The sequence below is a fragment of the Acipenser ruthenus genome, chromosome 1 (assembly GCF_902713425.1).
Source record: "Acipenser ruthenus chromosome 1, fAciRut3.2 maternal haplotype, whole genome shotgun sequence".
Taxonomy (NCBI): Eukaryota; Metazoa; Chordata; class Actinopteri; order Acipenseriformes; family Acipenseridae; genus Acipenser; species Acipenser ruthenus.
In genome coordinates, this window is record NC_081189.1 from 17980977 (window position 1) to 18000146 (window position 19170).

General features: G+C 36.3%; 1 protein-coding gene across 1 annotated transcript; it reads left to right on the forward strand.

Annotated features, from left to right (window-relative positions):
- The first annotated feature begins 262 nt into the window (after positions 1-262).
- On the forward strand, positions 263-19116 carry LOC117409601 (neutral amino acid transporter 9). The gene is made up of 16 exons (XM_059012828.1): positions 263-424; positions 2535-2590; positions 2711-2864; positions 6548-6677; positions 6961-7082; positions 11028-11091; positions 11202-11295; positions 12255-12425; positions 12528-12587; positions 13649-13846; positions 14689-14796; positions 15447-15553; positions 15694-15807; positions 16389-16537; positions 17532-17621; positions 18170-19116. Exons 3-16 carry the CDS (start codon positions 2725-2727, stop codon positions 18333-18335), a joined length of 1713 nt encoding a protein of 570 aa, XP_058868811.1. The 5' UTR covers positions 263-424; positions 2535-2590; positions 2711-2724; the 3' UTR covers positions 18336-19116.
- The last annotated feature ends 54 nt before the right edge of the window (positions 19117-19170 follow it).

A 19170-nucleotide genomic window follows, 5' to 3' on the forward strand; every position in this document is an offset into this window, starting at 1 on the left:
TAATGCACTAGTAATTAGTAATACGATGTTCTCTGATCTTGTAAAACAATTAAAATATCAAATCAATACAGTTATACAATATTTAGCACATTATCACTTATTATTACAATTGTGCTTTAGACAGTATTTGGCACCAAGTCCCAAACCGACTGAACCTTGGTGTGCAGCAACAAGCTGACCACTTGAGGTTTATTCGGGGAATTGTAGTATGATTCAAGCGCCACAAAAAAAAAAAAAAAATGACAAAGACCTAAAAGACTACAGATCCCACGAACCAATCTGTTTACCAAGCATGTGCAGTTTACATTTGTGCTCGTTTCCTGTTTTCAAAGTACTGTATGTTGGTAGTGTTGTAGCCTAAGCTGCTAGCTTCTGCTACCGGTAACGGCACCGGCTTCCCGAGGCAGAATCCCAGCATTTGTAGGTAAGTAAAAGTAGATTTGACGTGGGAATAAAGAGCTGCAGAAACATAATTGACGTAAGAATGAATGTGATGGTGATGGTCAGATAGTAAACAACATGCAGTAATGCATTGTGATACGTGTATATAGTTAGAGGACAGCAGAAGTGTGCAATTAAGCGGTTTGTTGCTTACCGTGCTGTTAAATATGACTGGGTCAGCATGGTGCAGCTGGTGGTCGAATTAATATGACGTTAATTCGATCATCAATGAGATCAATACATAGCATTTCCTCAACACACGATGGATTCCACACATCAGTGAGCATACCCTTCTCTCACATTATTTTACTCAGTTGGGACACGGATTCTCCAAAGTACTGTAAATATTAACTTGCTTTTCTTGTTCTGAATTTTGTGCCGTTGCCTTCAATTCGATTATATGTTTGACAGGGTGCTTTCCCTAGCTGTGTGTCTCCTGGAAGCATTCTCTGGTACTTTCCACATTGTAGGGATACTTTTTAAAGTAATTAGGGTTAACTTTGTCAACAAGTTGTAAAAAAAATACTGTATCAAGACCTGGTTTTATTTTTGTCATGATCGTGTGGTATTCTTTTTCTTAACATGAGTGCTAATGTAAATTGATGTATGTATGATTTAGTTTGTCACAGAGCAGCATTAATACATTGTAGTACACTAGTTAAGATACACAACAATCTCATGCACAGAAATGGTAAACTTGCAAGCAGCATGCCCTATTTAGGATTTTATTGTCAGTACAAGTGAAATGTTTGGCGAATGAATAAACTTTGTGGATCGAGTAAGTAACTTGTACTATTACACACACTGATACTTTTATACTGTATGGAAACATTTTAATAATAATACCCATTGCTGATGTAGTTCCTGAAAGCTCAGTGGTTCTAAAGGTTGTGAACAAACTAGTCAGCCGGAAAAAGGAGAAGCTGAATAGATAAAGCAAGACCACAGGTGCTGGGTGTCACACAAAAGATGGGCCGGCAGACAAATGCACAGAATAATTAAAGGGGGGATTATCTGCTGAATAAGATGGCTTTAAATAACAAACCTAATTATGGAAGCAGATCAGTTTTTACAGCAAGTCTTAGAGTATCTTTGAAAAAGACATAAAGAGACATCAGATATTTGCAGGATCTACCACTTGAAAAGTCATATTGTTGTAATTTCTGCTTTTAGATTCTACATACAGGCACATGGGATTCGCATGCTCTTTGGAATGTTTGGCTTGACAAAACAAACTTATCCTAGTGTGGTTGAGCATTCAATGACGCTGCGCTTTTCTTTACATGGATCTCTGTATTTCAGTTGAATCACAAGCTGCAAATAAGACAGTTTCATGCATTCCAGGTTTTACTACAAGCTTAATTAGCCACAGTGTATAGGTAGCAAGCTCTGGTGTGTCTTATTAAACTCATAGTAAAACCAGGAATGGATCGCACTGCTATGCATGTGTTCTTATTTATATTCCTGAAATAGTCATTGTATTAGATCTTACTAATATTTCACTTGCACAACAAATACTTTTCAGAAACATTTAGACATGAATTACATTTCTAATACAGTCACAAAGAAAACCTTATTCTGGTTGCAAAAAAAATGTAATCTACTTATCTGGCCTAAAATAAAGTTCTGTTTTGTGGGTCCCGAAAAAACAACACTCTTTAAACAGTTATAGGCACTTTGTTTAAAACAGTTATCTACTGGACTAAGAAGATTTTTAGTTTAGTTTTACTTTTATTAAAATTACATAGCAGAAGTAGGAAAGCAGCTGTCTGTGAAAACGACTTTAATTTTGTTGTGTGAGGTGACCAGGTAGAAAACCTTCTCAGAGATCCATTCTGGTGCTCCAAAGCTTTCATTTTGTTATCAGCCACATAGAGGATGTTTTTCAAATCTCAGCTACTGTAAGTTGTGCGGTTTTTAAAAGTCAGATTGCCTACCAAGTTTCAAGTACTATGTTACAGAAACAAGGTGTAGACAAGCGCATTTTGTCAGCTATCAGTTGAAATGAATTGGAGTTTTCTTTTATTTGTTTATAATTAAGCTAGACTCTGAAACATTTGAAAGCATGTAATCTGATTTTTCTTTTCTTTCAGTCTTATAGTTGGCGACTTTCGAGATGACATATAAATGAAAAGGTCCGGGATGCAAGGTAAACAACCACCCGTACATGTATCAGATCACATTTCTGTTCAAATAGTATTCAATTGAAGTGTTATTAAATGATGACACTGTAGATAATCTGTTTAGTAACTTCTTCTTTTTCTCCTAGGTTGTGCTTTTTAAATGAGGTTTTCTGTTGGTGTAAAAACTCAAACAAGCATGGAAGAAGACGGAAAGCCACTACTGGATCCAGTTAGAGCTGAAGAGAGCTATGTTGAGTCAGATCAGAATGGGTTAGACTCACTGGATCCAAAATCTAAAAGGTACGCATACTTAGTTTAATCAGTAAGAGAACAATAATAGTGTGTACACAACTACCGGTTGTGAAATGTTGTTTTTTTAATGCAGACTTTTCCAGCATTATATCACCGACATGCATGTTGTTTGTACTATTTTACCCTGGTTCTGTGAAGCGTAGTATTTCACAGGGAAAATATAAAATAAAGAATGACTCAGGATCATAGAATTAAAATTGCATCTGCAGTGAAAAACACAATTTTGGTATTCAGGTCAAATTCTTACCTCACTTAAAAACACATGATGGCATTTACCACGTCATAAAATGCAGTGAATTTAGTTAATAGTTAAAAAAGAGAATGGACTCTGTCCGGGTTCTGTTTTACAGCACTGTTTTACACAAAATAATACATAAAATACATGTTGATATTGCTGGAAATGCATTATTCTAGATAAACGTAGTTTAAAATAATCTATGTTCTTCCAGTGTTTGGAAGGAATGGCTCATTCGGGTCACATGTTAAGTTATTGAAACACTGTGAGTGGGTTGAGTGTTTTGTGATTTCATGGTTTTGTCTTTACTGGCCATTTATAAAGCCACTTCATGGTACATTGGTGCGCAGTTCTTCCACTGTTAATGTATCACCAGCATGCAATTTGTAAACCATGCAAATTACTTCAAATTAATTTAGCAGCAAATGGTGTATGCTACAGATAATTACTGTTAACAATCCTGTATGATAAATGCAACACTCTGCTTCGTGCTGATCAAGTACTGAGATCTGAGACAGTCCTGATTCGGAAGTTTGTATATAGGACGCCTTGCTGAAATGAGTGATAATCACATCCTGTTCATTTTACAAGACGAGAGCCAGATAAGTAAGGTGTATAGTTCAAGGTTTCTTAAGCACCTTTGAGTTGTTTGGTTCTCATAGTGTGGTAATAAAGTAAGAAGAACTATGGTAAATCCTAATGGTTTTAAATGCTTTAGGTGAATCTACATTCTGGACACTTTTTTAAAACAAGTTATTTTTACTATGAATCTGGTCAGTTTGATATCATCAGACCCATGTTTTCCTCTGCCATGGGATTTCCCTCGTAATAACGTGGCTATTGATGGTGCACTGATTTAGATGAGGTAATTTGTACCTTATCTTAACAAACTAGAGATGGTTCGTAGTATTTTTTAATACGTTTTAGGCTGCTGTTTGTGGCTGGAATATATTTATAAAATTAAGAATGATTAAAAAAAAAAAAAAAAAAGTTTTATAATGGATAAAGTACTTCCAAATGATTCCTTAGACTTTATTCTCTTTGAAACGATGCATTTCTGTTGTTAGATATTTGTTTTTGGTTGTGTTACTTTATTGGTATATTTGTATATTTCCAGTATTCCTAATAATCAGTAGGACCTTTTATAAGTACACATATTCCTGTAATGTATGTACTCCTCAAACCGACATATTCTGCCTCTGCAGTAACTATTAAAATTAATTGTTTCTTTATAGTCAAGTTATTCTACCTCTTGCTTTCCATTTAAGGCTATATGTTCAGTGCCAAATGTGCTCAATGTAGATACCACAGCAGTTATTATGTTTCAAGAATGTAATAATCTGTGAGATCCAGAGGTGGTAGGAGAGTGTGAAAATCCTAAACAGTCGTCCGAGGGTTCCTGAAATGAGGGGCAGTTATATCTGCAGTCTCCTCGCTCTTCATAACAAGTTCTTATGAAATAATCTCTCAGCTATTTCACAAACCCCCGGCAACGGATGGTGACGTTTCCAGTGCAATCAAAACCTCAGATACTTCACAGAGTGTTTGTTCATTAAGCAATGCTGACAGCTTGAAGTTGGAGATTTATTTTTATCAGTGGGTGGTCACAAGCTCTCATACTTTCTGCACTGTGGCTCAAATAAACCCAGAGGTACTAGATTGCCACAAAATGGTCAAGTTAAACTAGACAAAATGGGAAGATGAAAAATCTAGATTTCTGTGACGTTGAAAACTTGCGTCGCAGTTATGTGTCTGTGTTTTTATAACTCGGCCCTCTTTGTAGCGATCACATCTTTTATACGGCTGATGCCTTTATTTGAACCCAGTTGTTTTTCTAAATGGTAAATGTTTCGGTCAGAGAAACTGTATCCATGTTAGTTTTAGTTGTTGTGGAAATTGGTTCCTTGGTGGTACTTGAATTTGGTACAATATGACTTAAATGATACATTTATATGCTGTGGCAAATTAATAATGTACAGAATTAAAGTAGTGTCGAATGTCTCTGAGTTGAAGTGTTTACTGAAGTTTGTACATGTAAATGTCTTTCTAGCAACAGAACGAGCATAGGACAGATGCAATGAATGAGGATTGTAAGGGAGATTTGTAGTGTATTAAGAAATTAACAATTGGTATTCATTAGAGTGCATAAACCCTGTGTGATATTATTCTCTCAAAATAACATCAGATTTATAATTTATAACAAATCCAGTAATAGATCATTACTCTTGATTCAAGTTCTGGAGTGAGGTATACACTGTATATGAAGGCTTGCAATTGAGAGTATTCAGAATTATTTAAACAAAAGTGATTTATTCGTACAACATGACAAAATATAAAATAAACAAACATTAAGTAGTACTCCCTTAACACTTCATTTTAGTTGTAATGTAAGCTAAAGAAATTACATGGGAGCTCTTTTATAGCCTCCTCAGACATATCAAAAGATGGATGAGTATTTCAACTCTTTGTTGCTATACATTTACAGCACAAAGCAAGTTCTGTTCTTAGTTCTATATTGGCTAACCCGGGTCACTGTTCCCACGGCAACGGTTTGAGACATTTAGCAAGATGTCTGAAGTAAATTTGGCACATTTCCCCCTCATGTTTGGCTTTAGGTCACCAAGAGTGCCTGGGAGGTTGTTCACAGGAGACGTTTTAGTGTTCTCAGAGAAGGCAGTCGAAAGGTGTAATGACCTGTACAACCTATATAACAGCCAGGATAGCTGTTCTCCAAGTACTCTGTGATCCTGATGTGTTTATAAAATTTAAAGGGCCTGAGTACAAAGGAATGGTTGGGGCCTATCCTCTTTTTGAAAATGTCCAAATTGCCAGTCATTCTACATGTAGCACTTTTTAAGTCAAAGTGAACAAGCCAGTACTTGCACAACTATAGGCAATTGCAATATCGTGGAATTCTAATTAAAGCAGTACAGAAACGTTTCTGAAAAGCATTACTCAGATCTTTTTCCTCTGCTTGTTGCATAGCCCTCCTGTCATTTTCATTTTCATTTCCTTGAAAATTTCAGCAAGTACAGGGGAAACTAGTGAGTCGCTGTGGGTAAATTGACCAAGTCTTGCATTTGTCTTGTCACTGACCCCATGTTGGGTATTTGTCATGATCCATTTTGAGTACAAGGCAGAACTTGCCTTTTATTTAAAACTGCCATGTTGCAGAAAGAGACCAAACACTTTAAAATGTGGGCTATAAATTTGCAACACAGTTGTATTTTATTATTATTTATTTGGTTTCTGTTGCTGTTAGAAATATAATATCTCAAATCTCACAAGCCATGGCTATCTATTTTTGTGAATGCCTAAGGTAGTCTTAAGGTGTTTATTTATTTGGTTCTATATTTACTGTAGGGGATATTTGTACCAAGTACAGTATGGATACATGGCTTTAGCAGCTTTTGTTTTTTGTTTTTCTCTTGTTCAGGCCTTTTTATGTGGAGCCCAGGAATATTGTGGACGAGGATATGCAGGAGCGAGTGTCTGCAGAAGCCTCTGTGATGAACAGCAGAATGCAGTACTACAGCAGATTAACAGGCTCCTCCGACAGGCTGCTGGTAGGACTTTGTTTCCTCACATTTGTTGCTCTTTCTAAATTCCAATCAAGTGGATCAACTGTTTACAATCCCCTAAATCAAATATGTTATTTTTGTTTTCTGGTAAGATTATTGTGTGCATTGTTCCTTACTTACAAAGTGCGCTAATGCTAACAGTTAGGAGTAAAAAGCTTACAAAAAGTGGCCCTAAGCACACATTCTGTGCTTATAAGTACTGTTTCAGTACAGTAGCTGTTACCAGTGAGTGCACTTCAGTGTAAAATGACATGCCTTGTTCTTGCAGATCCCTCCAGATCATGTGATTCCTGCTCCTGATGAGATCTATGTTTACAGCCCTTTAGGAACTGCTTTTAAAATTCAGGGGAATGCTGATGGGTCAGGAAAAAATCCCAGCATAATCACCATGTAAGTGTACCGCATTATAACATGCTCAACAGCTGTAACAAGTAGAAACAGTAAAGTGAGCTAAACAGAACGCTGCACGCAACACGTACTGTAACGGTACATTACTGATATTATCGAGGAGAAAACCTTTTCGTAACGTTTGTTTGCATGGTGTCTTTCTTTGTTTCATTTTCAGCTGTCAAGTCCCAGTCCCTTAGAAACGTGTTCCATACATTTGTAAAGTTTATGCTGTAAACAATCTGAAGCATTCTCCTAATTAGAAACATCCTCACGTGTAAAATTGCATTTCTTTCTGCATCTGTATTTTAAACTTGCCCTTGTGTAACTCGTTTTGCTATGACATCTCACAAGATTCTCTGTGTAATCAGACGTGACGAGACAGAGTTTGATCTTAAGGAGACACACTGATTAGTTATTGTTTTTTCTACTTTAAATGGGGACATGAAGATTTTTCATGCACCACACTGTACCAAAAAAAGTGAAGACATCCTGGAACCGTGTCGCAGTCTGTGGTAAAGGTCAATATCTAGGGTCTGGTTTCGTGAGTGAATCTGACACAGGAAGGAAAAGTGAGCTCTCCCTCAAACACCCGGACGTCCTTAGTAATGGGTCAGAAAAAAATAGTTTATATCTTGAAGCCTTAAAGTGGTCTGTTATCAATTTGACTATCATTTGTATAGTAATGCATATTTTATAAATGTGACATTCATTTACACTTCAGTTCAACTGTGTACTTGTAGACAGGGGCATGAGCTTAGGTATTATTATTATTATTATTATTTATTTCTTAGCAGACTCCCTTATCCACCTTATCCAGGGCAATTTACAGTCGTAAACAAAAATACATTTCAAGAATCATCAATTAAGAGCAAGATAAAATACAATGACTTTGGTTCTAGCAAGTACAAGTATGACAAAATACGATTCAATAACAGAGCAGATAACAGTGTCAGTGATAGTTACATCAGGATATAATTAAATACAAAATACTACAGATTAAATAACACTTGACAGATTATAGTACTCTAAAGTACAGGATTAAATGCAGTAAAATAGGGAGCAGATAAGAAACCAAAATAAGTAGATACATTGTCTCAACAAAGAAAATGCACCCATGTGCCTGATTGTGTGATACCCAGTAAGCAGCCTGAGTTTATTGCCTTCATCCCTGTATTTAAGTTGCTATGGGGAAGGACATCATTTTGATATACAGTCAGCACTCGGATATACGACACTCGGATACACGTCAGTCACTTTTACTGTCCTTGTATTAAGAAACAAATCAATCCCCATTATATATATGAAACAAATTAATGCACATGATTTCGGACTCCGTCACCAGTTTTCTGATACAAAGCCCATCTCTTCAATGTTACAATCTATTTGATTATGCGTCACAGGTTGTGTTTTTTCTTTTCTTTTTTTGCATGTGCAAATCAGTCAGTCTTTATTGTGCATTTACACAGCGCTTCCTCCAATTTCACCTGACGAAAAGACAGCAACAACAAAGCGAGCGAGAGCTACTGTCATGTGAAACAGTTCATCTTTAAACAGCTTTGGGATACTGTGATGTAAAACAGTTCATCTTTAAACAGCTTTGGATACTGTCATGTGAAACAGTTCATCTTTAAACAGCTTTGGATACTGTCATGTGAAACAGTTCATCTTTAAACAGCTTTGGATACTGTCATGTGAAACAGTTCATCTTTAAACAGCTTTGGGATACTGTCATGTAAAACAGTTAATCTTTAAACAGCTTTGGATACTGTGATGTAAAACAGTTCATCTTTAAACAGCTTTGGGATACTGTCATGTGAAACAGTTCATCTTTAAACAGCTTTGGGATACTGTCATGTGAAACAGTTCATCTTTAAACAGCTTTGGATACTGTCATGTGAAACAGTTCATCTTTAAACAGCTTTGGATACTGTCATGTGAAACAGTTCATCTTTAAACAGCTTTGGATACTGTCATGTGAAACAGTTCATCTTTAAACAGCTTTGGATACTGTCATGTGAAACAGTTCATCTTTAAACAGCTTTGGATACTGTCATGTAAAACAGTTCATCTTTAAACAGCTTTGGGATACTGTGATGTGAAACAGTTCATCTTTAAACAGCTTTGGATACTGTCATGTGAAACAGTTCATCTTTAAACAGCTTTGGGATACTGTCATGTGAAACAGTTCATCTTTAAACAGCTTTGGGATACTGTCATGTGAAACAGTTCATCTTTAAACAGCTTTGGATACTGTCATGTAAAACAGTTAATCTTTAAACAGCTTTGGATACTGTCATGTGAAACAGTTCATCTTTAAACAGCTTTGGATACTGTCATGTGAAACAGTTCATCTTTAAACAGCTTTGGATACTGTCATGTGAAACAGTTCATCTTTAAACAGCTTTGGGATACTGTCATGTAAAACAGTTCATCTTTAAACAGCTTTGGATACTGTCATGTAAAACAGTTCATCTTTAAACAGCTTTGGGATACTGTCATGTGAAACAGTTCATCTTTAAACAGCTTTGGGATACTGTCATGTGAAACAGTTCATCTTTAAACAGCTTTGGATACTGTCATGTGAAACAGTTCATCTTTAAACAGCTTTGGATACTGTCATGTGAAACAGTTCATCTTTAAACAGCTTTGGGATACTGTCATGTGAAACAGTTCATCTTTAAACAGCTTTGGATACTGTGATGTGAAACAGTTCATCTTTAAACAGCTTTGGATACTGTCATGTGAAACAGTTCATCTTTAAACAGCTTTGGGATACTGTCATGTGAAACAGTTCATCTTTAAACAGCTTTGGGATACTGTCATGTGAAACAGTTAATCTTTAAACAGCTTTGGGATACTGTCCTGTGAAACAATTAATCTTTAAACAGTTTTGGGATACAGTGATGTAAAACAGTTCATCTTTAAACAGCTTTGGGATACTGTCATGTGAAACAGTTCATCTTTAAACAGCTTTGGATACTGTCATGTGAAACAGTTCATCTTTAAACAGCTTTGGATACTGTCATGTGAAACAGTTCATCTTTAAACAGCTTTGGGATACTGTCATGTGAAACAGTTCATCTTTAAACAGCTTTGGATACTGTCATGTGAAACAGTTCATCTTTAAACAGCTTTGGATACTGTCATGTAAAACAGTTCATCTTTAAACAGCTTTGGATACTGTGATGTAAAACAGTTCATCTTTAAACAGCTTTGGGATACTGTGATGTTTTTTTTTTTTGTTCTTTAGTTGCTTTTACATTTACATTTGTAAGTGAACTGTGACATTAGGGCCTTATCAGGCACTATGTTCTGCAATTTTGAAGACTGACTTTGGATACTGTTTTAATTCTGGAAACGTTGTTGTTGTTGGGTTTTTTTTTGTTGTTTGTTTAAATATTTTTCTAAATTGCATTGCCTTTTACATTTTACGCAGTTCTGTGCATGGGTAGCATTTTGATTTCATTTTGCTGTTGGGTCGTTAATGGGGAATTTTACATACTGCTAAATACCGAATTTGTACTGTATTGCAGTCCGCTTGTCCATTTGTCTTTTGGCAAGTGATATTTTCAGAATCCTATCGTTCTGAATTAAAATACTTCTTCTATTGAAAATCTAGTACTGTACCAACAAAACCAACTACAGGACGTCTAAATGGAAACCTACTTATTTAAAAACACCGTGCTTTCAGCTATGTATTTTTGACATTGTATCTTTTTTGTGTTCCCTGAAAAACGGACAAGGGTTGGAATGGGCCAAAAAGAAAAATACAATCCGATATGCGTCGCACTCTTTTAACCGTCACTGACGTCCAGATTTGATAGGGTCGGATATGTGAGTGCTGACTGTAACAGTTTTAACCACTAAACTGTCCTGCAACACTTTGATGGGTCTGCAGCTTTATTATAATGTTCCTGCCTTTTAACTGCTGTTGAATTATTTCAGCTTTGCCATTTGGAATACTATGATGGGAACATCTATACTTAGCATTCCATGGGGAATCAAGCAGGTGAGTTCAAAGCCTCTTATTTTTATTGTACTGATAACTGAAATTCAAATGCCCCTGCTGCTTATTGTTGACTCTGTGTTACATCACACAATGTTATTTTATTCTTGCAGGCAGGATTCACTTTTGGAGTCATCATCGTTATTCTGATGGGCATTCTGACTCTTTACTGCTGTCTGAGAGTGTTGAAATCTCGTGCTGCAGTACGTAAGTGAACTTTTACATGTTCCGAATTAAAACTATAAACTAAAAACAGTTCTACAGGGTGGGTAACTTGGGTCACTATGGCATAAGAACAATATATTTGTGACTGTCACTGAGCTGTAGGAGTTGGTTACTCGGTGGTATTGCAGAAGATGATTATCAATTTGATTATTTATTGCAGTGACTCTGTATGAATGAAAACATTCTGCCTGGTTTCATAGACACTAAACTCGGAGTATCATTAGATTTCCCACAATTAGCGTGCTAATCAGCATTTATATATATATATATAAAATGTTACAGTAAAAGTCAGACTCTGGTCAGTCTTAAGTTTTACCAGTAAATGCCAACATTTACCAAATAAGGTGGTAAACGTCTGAAATTATGAAGAAATAGATTGCTTTTCAGACATTTACCGGTTAACCGTATGATTTACCAAAGTGTATTGGTAAATGTAGGTGTATTATCGAAGAATGTATTTATTCCTGCATATAAATTGTCAATTAACAAAATAATCATTAATGCCGAAGAATATATTTATTTCTGCATACACATTTTCCATTAACAAAATAATCATTAATGCACAATTGAGCAATTCAACATGGTACTGAACAACATTGTGATCCATGTATGAAGAACAACCAACGTTCTGGTAAATTTCACAATGGTGTTGAAGGATATTGTACTCCAATTATGATGCTAATATTAATGAAGACGAGGTTCAGCACTACAGTTGAGTTTTTTTTAAACGTAGTGTTTCAGTGCTGTACAGACGTTCTATGTCGTTATCTGTTAGTGCTTCAGCTTAAAAAAATAAATAATTGAAGGACAATAACTAATACTGCATTATTTTGTAGAAATGACTTTCATATTGTGTGTTTCAGTGTTTAATTTCCTTTTAACTGTTGATTATTTGCAGCAAGATAACTACATCTGACTTCTGTGTGCATTTGATTTTCCAGCTTTTATAGATACATCAAGCTGGGAGTTTCCAGATGTTTGCAAATACTATTTTGGTTCGTTTGGACAGTGGTTTAGTCTTGCATTCTCAATGGTGTCTCTGGTCGGTGCAATGATTGTCTACTGGGTGCTGATGTCCAACTTCTTGTTTAACACAGGAAAATTCATTTACAGTAAGTTACTACTGGTATGATACTTTACCTGTGCTGTTAGAAATGATACCACAGAAATGTGCTGGACATACTTCTAAAACCTATTCCTCTTTCTGCTTGTAGATTACGTTCATCATGTTAATGTTACTGACACAGATGTTGGCACAAATGGAACTGACAGAGGTAAGTAAACTTATGTTGTGCTATCTTTTTTAATTAAGGATTACTTTTATGCACTTTACAGAATTATAATAGATTTTGCATGGTCAGAATAATTTAAAGGTGTTCGTCTTTAAGAATTTGTAATCCGTTGCGGATTGGTGAACCAATCCCACATTTGCAAGCCCTGGCAGACCCTGTCTCTGAGGCATAGCTGTGGGAGGAGTCAGAAATTTACTTGCTGTACAGTCTTGTAATGTGCACTGTGAGGAGAACATGTAGGGCACAATTTTAAAGCAACAGCAAAGACAGCATTTCTGAGGGGTCTACAAAGCCTTTGCAATGGTATAAAACTACTGTGGGAAGGAGGAAGTAAGGTATTGTTCTGACTCTTGAGTTTTTATTCCGTTAAAGTTAGCCTTTGCACTTTTTTTTCAAAGTTGGACCTATAAAGTTCTAAACTTTGATTACCTCCACTGGCTTACCTGGGAGAAATCTTTTTATTATTATTATTATTATTATTATTATTATTATTTATTTCTTAGCAGACGCCCTTATCCAGGGCGACTTACAATTGTTACAAGATATCACATTATACATTATTTTACATTATACAGATATCACATTATTTTTACATACAATTACCCATTTATACAGTTGGGTTTTTACTGGAGCAATCTAGGTAAAGTACCTTGCTCAAGGGTACAACAGCAGTGTCCCCCACTGGGGATTGAACCCACAACCCTCCGGTCAAGAGTCCAGAGCCCTAACCACTACTCCACACTGCTGCCCTTGGCATGTCTTATATATACTGTCCAGGGCCAGATTGTGGGTAAGCTCACGTTTCCACTGTGTTAACACTGTAAAATCACATACAACAGAAGCAGAACATGCATGTAATACATGTTATAGATCTCTTCTTTTTTTAAACTATATACCGAAATGTCTTTGGTATCCTGTAGAAAATACAATACTGTTCCATCTTAAAAATTCAGGCACGGCAATAGAGGGGAAAGTTCAAAATCTTATTTTTATCATTTTTGATAATGGTGTTGTGTTTTTTTTATTTTTTTTTTTATTTTCAGTGATTTGCCCATTTCCCAACAAAGAGCACCATGCAAATCACAGTGCTGATGAATATATGACTTATGGCAATAATACTGAGGATGTTTTTGACCAGTGGTGGCATAAAACCAAAACTGTACCCTTATACTTAATTATTCTGCTCCTGCCACTGTTGAATTTCAAGTCGGCATCATTCTTCGCAAGATTTACTTTTCTAGGTAAGTTTAATTGTTTACTTTTCTCACCTCTGTGTGTGTATGAATGTACATACAGTGTATCACACACATTTTACACATATTCTCTGTATGGCCTGTCGGAATTCATCCAGGGGAAGGTCGAGGGCTATGTTTGGATTCAAAAATTTTGCCCCCCCTGGGGTACTTTTATTTAGTAACCCCATTGCTGGAGCACTACAGTAGCCATGTATCTCAAATTAAATAAAACCCACAAAACCAAAAAATAAAATAAAGAACACAAATTAAAAAAAAAAAAAAAAAATGGCAACAATCAAAAAAAAAAAAAGTTAAAAAAAAAGGAAAGAGCGCATTTTGCGACACCCAAGATCAGTAATTTATAGGAAACCATAAGGCTACCATTCCCCAATTTGTCATGTATGAAATATTGAATTTCCCCGGGCAATGCCGGGTACTTCAGCTAGTATATATATATATATATATAATACACACACACATAAATACAATATGTATTTAAGTGGAAAAGACGATAAATAAAAACATGTGTTAAAAAGACTGTTGAGATTTGTGGTGAATTTGTGCTCCCATATTGCTAATAATTTGGAATACTCAAATCAGTTGCACAGAATGCCCCTTCCTCATTGCAACCTAGGTCTTGATTCTGAAAATGATTTGCTGATTGTATGATTTAATAACCAGTTAAATGGATACAGGCGTTGATATATACATTCATAGCACCTGCAAAGCAAGTCTGTTTTGAGTGTTTGTGTATGAAGGATTGTAGGACTGTTCTATTTCTGTCAAATTGACGTATTTATTTGTTGTCCTGTTTACATTGACCTCTTTTTTTTTTTTTTTTACCTTAGGTACAGTTTCAGTGGCGTATCTGATTATTCTGGTAACCTTGAAGGCAGCCCGTCTGGGATTTCACCTAGAGTTTCACTGGTTTCATTCGACAGACTTTTTTGTTCCAGGTAAACCCTGTGAATAATATTTTATCATCAAGACACTGAGAGAGTTTCAGTGTCTCTAGAATGTAAATGGTGTCTTGATTGTAATATCTCCCCTTTTAACTGGTTCTCCTAAGCTTTCTTCCGGTCCTGTGGTGTATCTGCAAGACATGGAGAACACATTGTGCATTCGCATTCAGTCAGCCTTTGTCCTCTCAGCTCTTTTTTTTTTAGTTTATCCTGACTTTCATCCCTGCTGGTGCACCAAGCCTTCTCCATTCCATCAGTGCAAACATGAGTTACTGAATTGCCTTCTAAACAGCATTAAAATGGCTGTCTCCCTCGATGGGGTTAAACATAAAAAGTTTCTGCTCTACCTCATTAAAGAAATGGAAAGCAGCTTTGATCTTTCGCCGTTCTTTTCAACTGTGAGGATTGATGAGATTTTTAGGTTTGTGGCTATTAACATTATCAAAGTGGTCTTTTTGTTTATGCCGAAGTTGGCCAGAAAGTGGATTAACGCTGTAGGCCCCATCTCTTCCAGTTTCATGGTAAAATTGATCTTGTTCATGGTTAAAATTATTATTATCGGTAGAAGTATTGTTTTTGCATATATTTGTTTTATATACGTTTTTATTTTAATACCCTGACTTTTTTTTTCTTTTTTTCTAAAGAGTTCAGGTCGCTGTTCCCACAGTTTACTGGAGTTCTTACCCTTGCTTTCTTTATTCACAACTGTGTGATCACATTGCTTAAAAACAACAAGAACCAGGAAAATAATGTAAGTAAACATATGTTTGCTTAAATAAAATGTTGTAAGCAACTTGAAAATGTTCCAGTGTTGTTTTCCCTTGTTTGTAAACATACAAGTGCACTTACTAAAATCATATTTCTTCCCCTTTGTTATTTCTTTATTTTTAGGTAAGGGACCTCTCTGTTGCTTACTTGCTGGTTGGACTGACATACCTGTATGTTGGGATTTTGATATTTGCAGTGTTTCCCTCCCCACCACTATCTAAAGACTGTATTGAGCCGGTAAGAGAATTCAAAGATTTTTAGTGTCATTATCTGCTTGTCAGTGTTGATGTAGTGTAAGAAATGTACAGTAGGTGGCAGTAAAACAACAATAACCTATACAATCATTTTTCTTTGTTTTTTTTTGTGGGTGGGTGGATGAGAAGGGTTGAGCTTTAGTCTCTCGTCCTTGTATCCATTTACATGGATGTTGGTATTTTGGACAGTACTGTATATTTTATGTACAGTACTAGTTTCTTGGGTGCATTTTCTCAAATGCTTAAGTGGAGACATAACGCATTCTAGATCCCAGAAACAAAACAAAAACAAAACAAAACTGCTGTGTATGACTAATAAAAATCATAGTGTCGTTTTTGTTGAACTTTATTTTTGTATGTTGGCTAAATCTGAACAGATCATAGAAGTATCTTGAACCCATAAACAACAGGTTGACTCTTCCTTACAATGTATGCCTCAGTCTAGCGTTCTTACAGTATGTATCACAACAGAATTCATGGTTCGAATATTCATAACCCTACGGTTGTGTGAATCTCAAAGCCTGTTTTCAGCTACTTGCATACTTGCTGTTTTTCTTTTTATAGAACTTTTTGGACAACTTCCCTAGCAGTGACATTCTGGTGTTCATTGCCAGAGCATGCCTGCTGTTCCAGATGAGCACAGTTTATCCATTGCTGGGCTACCTTGTTCGAGTCCAGCTGATGGGACAGATCTTTGGGAAACCCTACCCCAGGTTAGTGTGCTTTTATTATAGTTGTAAAGGCAACTATTTTTTTTTTTTAATAATTTGGAATCGGCATTTGTATTTCACCCCATTTTCTCCCCAATTTGAAATGCCCAATTCGTAAGCCTGGCTCACCGCTGCAACCCCCGCACTGACTCGGGAGAGACGAAGACTAACACACGCATCCTCCGAAACGTGTGCCGTCAGCCGCCTGCTTCTTTTCACTCTGCAGCCCCACCATGCAGCCACCTCAGAGCTAGTGTCAGAGGATCACGCAGTTCTGGGCTGCTTGCAGGCAGGCCTGCAGGCGCCCGGTCAGTCTACAGGGGTCGCTGGTGCATGGTGAGCCGAGTACACCCTGGCCGACCTAAGCCCTTGGGCAGCGCTCAGCCCCCTGGGAACTCCTGTCCATGGCCAGCAGTGGAATAGCCTGGACTGGAACCGGCGACCTCCAGGCTATAGGGCGCATCCTGCACACCACGCGGAGAACCTTTACCGGATGCGCCACTCGGGAGCCCCATCATTCGTTTTTTTGTTGTTGTGTGAGCCGAACAGACTTGATAGGCCTCTGACAATCGTTGAAAAAGACTTCTAGTCAGAACATTTGTCATTGAATTTAAGATTATTTTAATATTTTTAAGTTTCATATGGAACATGTCTGAGTCTGTGTATTATGACAAAATACAGCCTTAAATCACTTGAAAGAGGCACCTCATCGAGGGCATGAAATGAAAACCCTTTAAAGACAAGGAGTAAAGTGCTGTGTAAGTTTACCTATGTTTGTTGAACCTGGTGTGGGGGAGTTATTTTGTTAGGCTGCATAAGTTGATTGTAATTATTCTTGGGTTGTGGTGTAGACTTTCTACCATAATAGAAAGGTTTACTGTAATTGCTAAGTTTTCAGGTAATCTAGCAGACGTTTCCCAAGTTTTTCACATAAATGACTTGCTGTGTAAGATTGTCATTATTTGAACCTGCTGTATGCTTTATTTTCTTTTTAAAGTGTTTTCCACGTGATGACTTTGAACCTAATAATTGTGGGAGCAGGAGTCCTCATGGCAAGATTTTACCCAAACATAGGCTCTATTATCAGGTACATGTTGGTTTTCTGTTTTTTTGGTTTTTTTTTTAAATGTTTTAGTACATTTTAATACTGTCAAAGTGATCAGTTACATTAGTAATGTAGAAGGAATGTTGTGGATGTATCCATGGTCATTGTTTGTTTTTTTTGTTCTGTATATGACACTGAAAATATTTAGTTATGCTTGGGCAGTCTTTGTATAAAGTTATATAAATGTTGATAATCCACAGTTTAATTTTAGTAGAGCATTACAGTTGACATCACCAGGGAATTCTCCTGGAATGAATCAACCACCACTGTTTTTATTGGGTTATTCCAGGATATCCATGCAGGTAATGCAGTCGCTGCTGTAATTGCGTCTAGCCATGTCTTATCGCAGAGGGGAATAGGGTTATAAAATAAACCACTTAGTGCTGAGTTAAGAAAAAAGATGGATTTTAATCTACAGAAGGATTAAACGTTGGTGGCTGCTTATTCTCATTCTGCACATTAATGTGTTGTACTGGAATATTAAAGAAGTTGTGTGTAATGTGTATTTTCATGTGCGTTTTATTTTGCAGATATTCTGGAGCTACCTGTGGTCTTGCCTATGTGTTTGTGTTTCCTTCAGTCATCCACATGATTTCACTTCATCGGTCAGGACAGCTCCGGTGGCCTTCTGCTGTTTTCCATAGTTTTCTTATTGTATTGGGCATTGCTAACCTGATTGGACAGTTCTTAATGTGAACACAATCCCCACAAAAGATCTGTTAACCATGTTGTTAGCATTAGTGGTAATTCGGTTTTAAAACATTATTATCCTTACCGGTATTATTATTATTATTATTATTATTATTATTATTATTATTAAAAAGGGTTGTTGCAATAATTGGAGACTACCTGCTGATCATCAAATACAGCCAATCTGAATACACTTTAAACTCAATACAGAAGGTATCACTGTTTGTTTGTTTTTTTTTCCCCATTTAGGGCATTCTTTTCAATGTTAAGGATTTTGTTCTATAATGTAAATATGTATTTTGATACAGTGTTTCTACCCATTATGTGCACTGTAGAGAACTGTACAGTTTGATTTGCTGCATTCCTCTATTCTAATAGAAGGGAAAAGGTGGCCTAGCTTCCACTGTACAAATGGGTTTCAATGTGCTCTTAGTAAGGATGCTGAAAATGTAGCACATGCAAGACATTGGGGGTGGCACATGTCTCTATGCACATTAAAGGAAACATTTTAAAATATCTGTAAAAATCAGAAAGGGAAACACACACACACGTTTTATGTATGGACACTATTATTTTTACTTTTAATACCCAGAATGAGTAAATGTGTTTAACAACATTTTGTTCTAAAAGCTAGTACTTTTGCTAACTGATATTGCTACAGACTTTTTGTAAAATTGTAAAGCACTCATCCGTAGTTGAATGTTCTATAAATCCCAATGTAATACAAATATAAATTGCAATTTTAGTTGCCATGTTAAAATGTTATTAAAGGTTATTATCAATGCCAGGACTGGTATGGTATTTCTGCAAGACACAGGTATATGTCTTACTGAACAGTTGT

Bases quoted from the DNA above. Each gene is read 5' to 3' on its own strand.
- LOC117409601 (XM_059012828.1), top strand. From the start codon at position 2,725: ATGAGGTTTTCTGTTGGTGTAAAAACTCAAACAAGCATGGAAGAAGAC. The intron at 12,588-13,648 runs GTAAGTAAACTT...TTTTATTTTCAG, and splicing joins CACAAATGGAACTGACAGAG to TGATTTGCCCATTTCCCAAC. The intron at 17,622-18,169 runs GTACATGTTGGT...TTTATTTTGCAG, and splicing joins AACATAGGCTCTATTATCAG to ATATTCTGGAGCTACCTGTG.